Source organism: Dama dama, chromosome 11 (genome assembly GCF_033118175.1).
Source record: "Dama dama isolate Ldn47 chromosome 11, ASM3311817v1, whole genome shotgun sequence".
NCBI lineage: Eukaryota > Metazoa > Chordata > Mammalia > Artiodactyla > Cervidae > Dama > Dama dama.
The window spans coordinates 67604418-67616606 of record NC_083691.1 but is presented as its reverse complement, the minus strand read 5'-3'; the positions used below and the strand labels follow the sequence as shown (position 1 = coordinate 67616606).

At 42.8% G+C, this 12189-nt stretch overlaps 1 protein-coding gene across 2 annotated transcripts in view; it reads right to left on the bottom strand.

Annotated features, from left to right (window-relative positions):
• PSME4 (proteasome activator subunit 4) overlaps window positions 1-507 on the bottom strand; it is a 92849-nt gene extending 92342 nt beyond the window's left edge. For both annotated transcript variants that reach the window (XM_061155443.1, XM_061155444.1), the window contains exon 1: window positions 240-507. In XM_061155443.1, the coding sequence (XP_061011426.1) occupies window positions 240-481 (242 nt within the window). In that variant the 5' untranslated portion in view covers window positions 482-507. The remainder of the gene's footprint in view (window positions 1-239) is intronic.
• Window positions 508-12189: the final 11682 nt, after the last annotated feature.

Below are 12189 nucleotides of genomic sequence, written 5' to 3'. Positions count from 1 at the left end.
GAGAAGCACCTGCGAAGGACGTAGCGGGCTAGTGAGGACCGGGGAGATCCCGTGGGAAAGTGGCATGGAGGCTCGAGTCGCGACCCTGGGGCTTACTGCACCGAAACGATCCGCCCGAACCGGGACAGAGTCGGGGGCAGTCCAGCGGTCCGCTACGGACAAAGAGCCTCCCCCAGACCGCGGACACCCTCACACCGAGTCTTTGCCTCCGGCCATCCTGCAAGCCCTGGCACACTTACGTGGAGAGTTTCCTGGTCCAGAAGAGGCCCCCAGGCCACAGCTCTTGGAGCTGCACCGCCCGGCCCAGGTTGCTTTTGATCTGGGCCAGCTGCAAGTCGGACTCGGCGTCCAGCCGCTCGGCGTAGGGCAGCAGCTTGTTGTAGACGATCTCCTTCTGCGGGACGAAGCCTTGGGGGTCCGGACCCGGGGGCCCGCCCGGCTCCAGGGGATCCCTGCCGCCCGCCCGTTCGGCCGGCTCCATGAGACCAGGAACAGCCCCCTAACCCCCTCCCACCCTATCCCTCCCCGGCCCCCACCCCTCTCCGGGCTCCGCCTTCTCCGCGTCGTCGTCGCCCTGCGGCCGCCGGCGGCCCCTCGCCCTCAGCCCGATCGCTGGGCCCCCTCCCCTGGCCGGCGCGCTGCTGTCCCCGCGCGGTCCCGGGTTCGTTGGCGGCTGCAGCGGCTGCTCCGCCCGCCCTGCACCGGCTCGGCTGGTGACGCTGCACCGCCCGGCCCGGAGTTTCCGGATGGGCCTCAGGTCACTTCCGGGGCGGGGCGGGGCGGGGCGACGGCGAGGTGGGAGGAGGCGGTGGCTACGACGACGACGGCGGCGGCGGCGGCGGGAACCTTGGGTGCCGCGCCTTCCTCGCCGTGGGCCGAGCTCGGAGCCCCCACCCCCAGGTCTCACCGGCTGAGCGCGAGGCTGTCCCACCGGAAACACGAGGCCAAGTTCCAAGCTATTGTCCTTCCTTGCGTGGGGTCGCGCGCTCTCCCTGCGGCTGCCTCGCGAGCTTGTAGTCGCCGTGGCCTCGGTCGAGGCAAACCGACGACGTAGTGCCCCACGCCGTTTATGGAAAAACCTAGGTACTCCGTCCATCCCACTTGTTGCTTATAGGTTTTTTACCCTGTCCCCTCTAAACTCTTGTCTTTCTGTCGTTCTTCTGGCCGCCCTCGTTTCAGAAAAAGGAATTCAATAAATATTCAACAAACATTAATTGACCTACTACTGTGTGTCAAACACTCCTTTTAGGCCCTTGAGGTGCAAAGTTTCAGAACACCTGGTTTCTGCCTTCCGAGGACTTTACAGTAATGCGGAACTGTTGACTAAGGAGTAAGCAGTTACAAAACAGTACTGCCCTTAATTGCTAGATAAGTAAAGGATGTCTTGAGAACATCTAAAGAGGACTTCAGACAGAACGGGGTGTCAGGTAGTTTATAGAAATGATACCTCAAGTTGAGCTTAAGGAATGAGTGCAAAATTTGTTAGAAGAAAAAACAGCGTTCAAGAGGGAAGGGACATATACCTATGGCTGATTCATGTTGATGTTTGGCAGAAACGAACACAATTATGCAAAGCAATTATCGTTTAATTAAATAAGCAGTTTTTTTTTTTTTTTTTTAAAAAGAGCTGAGGAAGCAGCTCAGACTGCAACCTTGCATTCTAGGAATTCAAAGTTCAGAATAAAGATTGCTTGCAGAGAGGGGAGTGAAGAATGAGACTTCGAAGGACATGCTAAGGAGTTTATAGAACTTTTAAAGGCAACAAGAAGCTGAAAAATTTTAAGCATAAAAGTGGCATGGTATAATTTACATTTCTGAAGAATCACTCTGATTTTGTGTGGAGATGGATTAGAACAGACAGGGTTGGAAACTGGCAGATCCCTTAAGGAGAAGTGACATAATGGTGGGCTGCATGTTGGTTGAAATGATTCAAGAGCTATTTCAGCAAGAATGGCTTGAGTTTGGTAGGTGATAGGATATGAAGAGTGAAACTGGGAAAAAGTCAGGATGGTGTCAGATTTTTGGCTTGGGAAACAGATAAAAGCACAGCAGAAACAGCAATGGAGGCAGAATGCCTAAGGAATGGAAAAATATTTTCATGTATGGATCAGGAGGGTCATCTAAAAGGGGATATAGCATATAGGTGAATTGGAGGGCATGAGATATAGAGTACTGTTAAAAGATAAATGGAGGCACAGTAAAAATTTTAAGAGTTTACATGAGCAAAAATTGATTGGAATTGGGCAATACCAGGGACAGAAGCCAGGGAATGACCTATAAATTGTAGAAGCAAAGGTAGGAAATTATATGATTGGCTACAGCTGAAAGCCTAGTTAGCTATCTTTGATTGTTATCTTTAGTGCTTAGATTTCATAATCTTGAGGCATTTACACACTTAGATTTTGGTTTGCTTACATAGCCCACCAAGGCATTAGAGACACCTTGGTCTAATGGCCTCCTTGTTTAATTAATTTAATAGAATGAATAGAATAGAGCCCTTGACCACAGTCTAAGGAACTCCACTTTTAGAGATGGATAGAGGAGAGAGACTACAAAGAACACTCACAAGAAGCAGTCTGAGAGGTAGGTGTTGTAGGAAAGTGAGCTTTTTAAAAAACTGTTTCAGATAGAGGAATTTATTAATAATAGCAAAGGTAGCTGGGAGGTAAAATGAAATGAGATCAGAGAATGGCTTATTGGAGTTATTGATAAAGCAGATAAGAACAGTTTCAGTGGAGTCTAGGAATGGAAAACAGATTGCAGTGATAAAGGATGAATGGGAAGTAAATAGAGACAGCCAAGGTGGACAACATTTTTTGATAGTTTGGGTGGGAAGAACACGAGAAAGATAAGAAGGTAGCTGGAATGAAAAGAATTTTTGAAAGTGGACTGTTTTGAAATACTGACGAGAAGGCACCAGTGGAGAGATTGAAAATACGTGGGTGAAGATGCAGAGAGTGGGAGAGAGCATGGAGTCACTGGCCTTTAGCAGTAAACCATCCTCTCCTTCTGTTAGAGGAGGAAAGCAGGGGGAAAACAGGTGCCAAAGCCGAGGGGTTTGCAAATTTGGTGCCTGGAAGTTGGAGGTCTTTCTGGTGGTTTCTCTTTATTTTTGGTGAAGCAAGAGAATGACAGTGATGGGAGAAAGTGGTGGATAGGAGATTTGAGGAGATGGGAAAAGGGTTTAGAGTCGTCTTAGAATTCAGAAAATTGACTAAAGAAACAGAATTGCTTGGCAGTTAAGGCTGGAAGCATGAATTTACCATTACCTGACTGCACAACCTAGTGACTCTATTAGTGACCTATTATTTCTCCAATAATGTTTAACAGCCCAAGATTATATGCTATACAGCCTGATATGATCGAATGACAAGCAAGAGATTATATATGTTAGCAGTAGTGATAGTAGTGGTTTTAGCTATCATTTCTTGAGCACTTCCCTCAGCCTGTGCTTTATCCTCTTTATCTCATTGAATAAGCAGACATCTTGGAGTTGAGAATATTTGAAAGAGAATGGCTAGCATCTAAATTGGTTGAAGTCTAAGAAGAGAGAAGAGGTGAAACAGCAGTTCCAGGTGATCTCAGTTTCCCTTGGAATGGATATCTGAACTGGAAAAATCAAAAGAAGTATTGGAGCAAAAAAGATGAAGTCCCTGTTATCCTATGTGAAGTTTAATAGAAAACACCATTCAGACTCCTTCAGGTGAAAAAGGTAAGAGACCTTAAGTTTCTCCAGAAGACCAAGGCTACTCATCATTAGAGATGGTATGCAAAGTCTGGAGTTAATTTTCTCTTCTCAGACCAACTCCCAAGCATTTTTATCTCATAGAGCTCAGGATCCTCTGCCAAAGGATAACAACTCAGTATGCTTTCAGTCAGACCTTCCACAGAGGGAGACTCTTGACTTCTTATCAGACTCCTCTAGGAAACAGACTGTGATCACTTTTCTTGGAAGACCTTGAAAGTACAGTAGCCCTTCATGAAAAACATTCTAAAGAGAGAGGCTTCCCCTCAAGCTGGAGGATTTGGCAGGGATAATTATCATCAGATATTTATGACATGAATGTACTTGCTGGCCCACTACATGATCAGCCACTTATTAGTGAACAAAAATGACAGTTCGTTAGTTCCATGCCTTCTCCTGCCTTGGTTTTTTCTGTATATGATGTATTTGGGACCGGGGGCAGGGATATTTTGACAGGTATTAATAGATGAATCTGTTTTCAGAGCATAATATTTAGAAATATTTGAATTCTATTAGAAACACTCTAATCAATTATCTAAACTCCTGTCGTGCAACAGTTATTAAAGTCACAAGATTATTGGATCTGAGAAATGAGGGGTTTTTTTTTCCCCACTAGTTCCTATATGATTTTTAAGTTTTGAATTTTTCAACCAAAAACCCTCTCATCCAGCCATAGTACCCATTTTACCAATTAAACTAGAGTATATTTAGAGCTCAACTCTTAATAAGAAGGGAATCACAGCTAACAGAATGAATTTTCTGTGATTATTTTAGTTTTTCTGTTTCTTGGACATTTTGCCATTTTACTACAGTGGAGCTAGCTGTAGTTTTTTGTTTTTTGTTTTTTTTAATTTCTCTTGCTGTGGATTTGTTTCGTAAAAGATTCTTGTGATTTACCAGTCATGCAAAATTTTCAGCTATTTGCACAATCGTTTTGTTCCTCTTCTCTCGTTATAGAATTCCATTAGACCTGTGTTGTACTTTCTCATTCTGGTGTTGAATTTCTTACTCAATATTTTGCAAGTCTTTGTCTCTCTACCTCATTCCAGATAACTTTATCATATCTATTACTTATAATTCTTACAACTTAGTTGACTTGTTTTTTATTATTTATTCTATTTTGGCTGTGCTGGGTCTTCATTGCGATGCACAAGCTTCTGCTTACAGTGAGCAGGCTTCTCTTGTCTCTCGTTGCAGAGCAGAGGCCGGAGAGCCTGGTGGCTTCAGTAGTTGCTTTGCACGGGCTCTGTAGTTGTGGCACACGGTCTATTGCCCCAAGGCACATGGGATCTTAGTTACCAGACAAGAGATCAAATCTGCGTCCCCTGCCTTGGAAAGCAGATTCTTAACCGCTGGACCACCAGAGACGTCCCAAACTTGGTTCATTTGTATTGATCTGCAGTTTAACTTGTCCATTGAGCTTCTAATTCCAAAGATTATATTTTAAAGTTTGGAATTTCTACTAAGTTCTCTTTCAGGTATCCTATTTTGTTTTTCATTGAGTTTTGTTCTTTATGGTTCCAGTGACTACTTTGGAACCATACTACTTTGGACTACTTTATGGTTCCAGTGACTAGCTTCCCTGGTAGCTCAGACGATAAAGCATCTGCCTGCAATGCAGGAGACCTGGGTTCAATCCCTGGGTTGGGAAGATCCCCTGGAGAAGGAAATGGCAGCCCACTCCAGTACTCTTGCCTGGAAAATTCCATGGATGGAGGAGCCTGGTAGGCTACAGTCCATGAGATTGCAAAGAGTCAGTTCAGTTCAGTCCCTCAGTCATGTCCGACTCTTTGCGACCCCATGAATCGCTTTGGCCACCTCATGCAAAGAGTTAACCATTTTAGACATACTTAATTTAATAATTTTCCATGCCCAGTCGTGTCCAACTCTTTGCAACCCTTTGGGCTGTAATCCACCAGGCTCCTCTGTCCATGGGATTTCCCAGGCAAGAATACTGGAGTGGGTTGCCATATCCTCCTCCAGGGGATCTTCCTAACCTAGGGATCAAATCTGCATCTCCTGCATTGCAGGCAGATTCTTTACCACTGAGCCATTTTATTTAGACATTCTTTCTATTATTTCTAATAATAATGTATTGTGTGTTTGCTGACTTTTGTTCATGATGGATCATTTACTTGTGTTTTATAACTTTTTATATTGTGAGATCATCTTCAAATGACTTGTCCCCTTTCCTCCCCCCTGCACCATGGGAGTCCCACGTGACCCAGAGCGATTTTTGGTTTGCTTGTACCAGATCCACAGAAGTATCATAGATTTGTACTAACCAATATTTATGTTCATTTTCCAGCTAGTATTAACTTGGATTTCTATCCTATGCAAGCTACAGGCCTGGGAATTCAACATTATGGAGAGTTCTGTTTTTATGCATTATTTCACTTCCAACTCCCTTAGGTTCAAGACTTTAACTTCTATCCTTGAGTGGATATTAAAGCCCAATTCACTTTCTGTTTCCAGATCAAATAACTACCCCAAAGTTGATGCAGGGTTAACTCATACACTTATCACTCTGGCTTTCCTTTTTTGTTTCAGCATCCATAGATTTTCCTTTTCTGTTTATGAACTCATCTATGGTTATCACTTACTTTTATGTTTAATATACCATTCTTATATAAGAGGGGTTTTGCATTAACTCACTGGAACTAGAGACGTTTAAGGAATGAACTTCTACTCTAAAATATTAGACATCTTGGGAGCAAAAGGAAATTGTTTAGTCGCTAAGTCGTGTTTGACTCTTTTGTGACCATGGAATGTAGCCCACCAGGCTCCTCTGTCCATGGGGTTTCCCAGGTAAGAATACTGGAGTGTGTTGCCATCTCCTTCTCCAGGGGATGGTCCTGACCCAGGGATCAAACTTGCCTCTCTCGCATTGCAGGCTATTTTTTACCACTGAGCTACCAAGGGAGCCGCAAAAGAGAGTAATTATGGGTAATTGGAGCCTGCCGGGCTGCAGTCTGTAGGGTTTTAAAGAGTCGCACATGACTGAAGTGACTTAGCATACATACAGGCACAAGAGCATTTTTTAGAATCCTCATATCACATAAATGGCCATTGATGATGTCTATCCATCAGCTCTACTTACTGATGATTTTTAAATAATCTATTTTTTATTATTTGTAAAGAACCTATTTGATATTTAAATGCAAAAAAGGGTTTTTCAACAAACTGAAGCTCTTTGTTTTCTTCTTTTTTGACAAGCTGTGAATAATGTAGGAGGTCACAGCTTCCCTCATGATCAAATATAGTAAAGAGATGTACTGTATTTTTTAACAGTAGTTGAAGAAATTAACAATAGAGTCATTGGAGAGATAATAACTAATGCACAAAGAGGATGTACACTCTTTCCACCTACCTCAGTTTTAATATATATAAATAGAATAGTCCTTGCTCATGGACAGAGAATGGGATTTTCTGCATGAATAATATGAATACCAGCAAGACACTTACATGTTATTGTATACTTGGAATGCTACCCTTTGCAGTCTTTTACTTTGTACTATGAAGAATCACTTTTGAAATTTACAGACTCGTAAGAGGGGTACTGTATCAAATTTGAGTTCTCCATAGTGAATTACATCAATATATTCATTAATTCAGCAAACAATTTATTAAGTGCCTCTTGAGTGCCAAGTTTGAGATCATAAGATGAATGACGTAGTACTTGTCCTCAAGGGGTTCACTACCTAGTGGGCTGACAGACAAGTAGATAAATTAAAATTACACCCAAATGTCATCTGTGATCTTTCTATCTCTTAAGAGCTCTAGATAAATCTCATCTAAACCTCTCTATAGACTGTGAGAAATCAGTGCCTCATCCAATAGTTCTGCTCAGTTTTGGAGGATGGAGGCTTCTGTATTTATGGGCATTCCCAGCTCTGAACTTTTGCCTCTGCTAAACTGCTTCTGTTTACAAGGCTTCTGTTGTCCCTTTCCCGGTACCACTTTAAATCAAATATGGAATTCTGGCTATCTACTTTCCATAATTTCCATACCTCAAACCATTCATACAAGGCTTTGTGTGTGTGTGTGTGTGTGTGTGTGTGTGTTGTGTGTGTCATTAAATGGAAAGATGTTCAAGGGATTTATATGCTAGAAATACAAACAACTTAAAATTTAATGTAAAATATTTTCCCAAAAGATCTATGTCTGCATGGTCCCTGATATTACTGAGCTCACTGTTTGATGGGGCAGTCAGACAGTAAACAATCCATTCTGTAGGCATTTAATTATACTTTTGTTAAGTGCTTTCATAAAATAAAGGCTGCTCTGATTGTGTAAAACAAGGAGACCTAGCCTAGATTAGGAGACCTAGATTAGGAGGAAGTAGTAGTTGATGAATGAAGGGTTGCGGAGACAGATAATAGAAATGATCTGACTAAAAAAACAGTATGAAGGGAGGCTTGAGGTGGGGGAAGAACTTCTCTTGAGAAACTCAAAAAGACCATTGTACTTAGGAGAGAAGGTGAGAGTGGCAGATAAGGCTAAGGATGCAAGCAGAGTTAGATCATGTAATACCTTGTAAGTTGGGTTAAGAATTTTGGACTTTATCCCAAAAGCTATTTGAGATATACACATACAGTATTGCGGGAAGTAACGAAATACTTGGGGGACCTGGATGGGGCCTGTTAGGGTCTTGAAGTCAACTGGATAGGTATACCCCAGGCAGAGTCATCATTATGCAGAAAGCCCTAGTGTGGGTCCAGTTAGGCCAGGGAGCAGTGAGTATAATGAGGTAAGAGCACAAAAAGGGTAGATAATGGCAAAAGAAGAGGCAAGACAGCAAGTTGATAATAGGTAACAAGTAGCCATGTGTCTGTGTATGGTGGTGACCATGGTAGTGGTGCTAGCTCATCCGCGCCCACAGAGAGTAGACGGCCTTTCTAAAGGATCCGCCTGCCAACGCGAGAAACACAGGTTCGATCCCTGGGTCGGGAAGATCCCCTGGAGAGGGAAGTTGCAACCCACTCCAGTATTCTTGCCTGGGAAATCCCATGGACAGAGGAGCCTGGTGGGCTACAGTCTGTGGGGTTGCAAAGAGTCAGACACCACTTAGCGACTAAACAACAACGAAGTTGTGATCTATGTGTGGTGGTGTTGACGGAAATAGTGTTAGCTCATCCCCATTCACAGAGAGTGGGCTGCTTTTCTGGACTCAGAATCTAATTCATTTTTTTCAGTTCTTGCTTTGTTTTGTAAATTAATCTTTTTTTCTTCTCCCTTTCTTTTGATGCATAGCACAGCTTGCAGAATCTTAGTTCCCTGACTGGGGATCAAACCCAGGCCTCTGCTGGTGAGAGTGCTGAGTCCTAACCACTGGACTACCTGAGAATTCCTATAAATTAATCTTTTTATCTTGATATTCTATTTTGTAGATTTCTATATAGTCATAGAAATAATACAGAGAGATCCCTTGTACTCTTTACCCAGTTTCCAAAAACTGGTATTTTTTGTGGTCAATGTCAAAATCAAGATATTTACATCAATACTCTCAAGCAAGACAAGAATATTTCCAAACAGATCACCAGCCCAGGTGAGATGCATGAGACAAGTGCTCGGGCCTGGTGCACTGGGAAGACCCAGAGGAATCGGGTGGAGAGGGAGGTGGGAGGGGAGATCGGGATGGGGAATACGTGTAAATCTATGGCTGATTCATATCAATGTATGACAAAACCCACTGAAAAAATAAATAAATAAATAAAGGAGAAATTGGAAAGAAAAAAAAAAAAAGAATATTTCCATCACCACAAAAATCCTTCCTGTTGCCTTTTATATTCCCATTCACTTTCCTGACCCCTCCCATGTCTCTAATACCTGGAAAATTACTAATCTGTCCTCTATAATTTTATCATTTATAGTTAAATGTATAATTTTATCATTTCAAGGCTGTTAATAGAATAATGCAGGATGTAACCTTGTGGGATTGGGTCTTTTCCTTCTGAGCATAATTCTATAGAAATTCATCCATGTTGTTGCATGTACTAATAGTTTGTTCCCTTTTATTGATGAATAGCAGTCCATGGTACAGATGTACCATATTCTGTTTAGCCATTCACCATTGAAGGACATCTGGGTTGGTTTTGCCTATTCCAAATAAAGCTGCTATGAACATTCATCTACAGGTTTTTATGTGAATGTAAGGTTTAATTTCTCTGGGATAAATGCCCAGGAGTGCAATTGCTGGGTCATGCTGGATTGCATGTTTAGCTTTATAAATAAGAAACTACCAAACTGTTTTCCAGAGTAGCTGTACCACGTTACATTCTTACCAGCTATGTATGAGTAATCCAGTTTCTCTGCATCCTTGCCAACATTTGGTGTTGTTACTGTTTATTTTAACCATTTTGGTAAGTGTGAGCGATGTCTCATTGTGGCCTTAATTTGTGTTTTCCTTTTGGCTAATGTTGCTGTTGAGCGTGTCTTCATGGCCTTACTGGCCACCAGCCTGTCTTCTTTGGTGAGATCTCTGCTCATGCTTTTTGCCTGCTTTCTAATTGGATTGCTTGCTTTTTTTACTGTTGAGTTTTGAGAGTTCTTTATATACTCCAATTGCTATTCCTTTGTCAGATATGTGACTTTCAGATATTTTCTCCTTGTGTGTAGCTTGTCTTTTCATCCTCTTATTAGGGTCTTTTTATAAATTTTTTGTTTATTTTATTTTGCCTGTGCTGAGTCTTTGTTACTGCAGGGGCTTTTCTCTAGTTGCAGAGGGGGCTCCTCTCTAGTTGCCCTGCTTGGATTTCTCGTTTTGGTGGCTTCTCTTGCTGCTGAGCAGGGACTCTAGGGCGCGCAGGCTTTAGCAGTTGGGGAACATGGGTTCAGTAGTTGCGGCTCCTGGGCTCTCGAGCACGAGCTTAATAGTTGTGGTGCAAGAGCTTAGCTGCTCATGTGGGATCTTCCTGGGCCAGGATTGAAACTGGTGTCTCCTGCGTTGGCAGGCATATTCTCTACCACTGAGCCCCCAGGGAGGCCCCTTAAATAGGGTCTTTTGCAGAGTAAAAGCTTTGAATTTTGATGGGGTCCATTTTGTCAATATTTTCCTTTCATGGTTCAAACCTTTGGCGTCAAATCTAAGAACTCGGCCTCATCATAGATTCAAAGATTCTTTTCTAATAGTTTTATGTTTTGTATGTAAATAAGTCCATGATCCATTTTGAGTTATATTTGTGGGAGGTATGCCTGTGAATGTCCAATTAATTCAGTTTTAAATAACATTATTTGAAGGCCACTAAGAGTTTGGGGCAGGAGGAGAAGGGGACGACAGAGGATGAGATGGCTGGATGGCATCACCGACTCAACGGACATGAGTTTGAGAAAACTCCGGGAGTTGGTGATGGACAGGGAAGCCTGGCATGCTGCAATTCATGGGGTCTCAAACAGTCAGATACGACTGAGCGACTGAACTGAACTGAACAGTTTAGTCAAAGTGGCAGTGTTCTGAACCCAGTCATTTTATTTCATAGTGTTCACTCAAACATGCAGTGGAAAGGTACATACTGGCACCATCCACTCTTATAGACCACTGTGAGCCAATACTTGTACGAAAAGACATATCTCTCAAGAAATAAAGAGGAAAATTTTGGAGAGTTCTTAAGTCCATAATTAGTAATACAAAGGACACATTTGACTAATTCTGCTAGAACCTAATTGACTGTATTCAGAACACTTAAAGTAGTGGGCATCTGTAATTGTCTGACTACTCAGCATTTGAACCCATGTGCTAGATTTAGGAAACTGCAACCCCCCTGCCCTGCCCCATTGCATAGGTCTTGGTGAGAAGTAAGCGCCTCCCTCAAAAGCCTAAGGAGTCACCCTCTAATCACGCCCCGACGGCCTTGTGACCCAGGTTTGGCCGCCATGTACTTTGAATTTTGAGCAAGTGATGCCAAGATGAGGGGATGATGGATGGATCTGTGGTAGCTGTAGTGTAGGCAGCCTGGCATTCGTGGCTGTGTGTTCAGCCCTCAGGAACAGTGACCATCTACAGTGTCCACCATGTCAAACAGAATATATGGCATACATTGGTGGTATCAGCAGCATCTCAAGCAGTCTGTTTCACTACCCTGACTCCTTTGATGCTGGTCTCTTGTCTGAGACTGTTCCTTATCATTTCTCAAACCTACGAGTTATCTGATGCTTTCCAATAAATTTATCTTCAACTTAAATTAGCCCAGAGAAGATTACTGACAATAAAGAACACTGACATATCAGGAACCCTCACTGATTCTTTCAGCAAATGAGCTAAGGCAGGGTTTAGAGAGCTCCCTCCCCCCCCCCCCCCAGAATTTCTGATTGAGTAGCTGTAAAGTGGAGCCTGAGAATTTGCACTTGAACAAATTCCCCAATGATGCCTATAAGTGACCGCACAGTCTTCTTCAAGGTTGGTGTGATTTTATGTTTTCTCTCAAACACTTGCTGATTATTGTTTC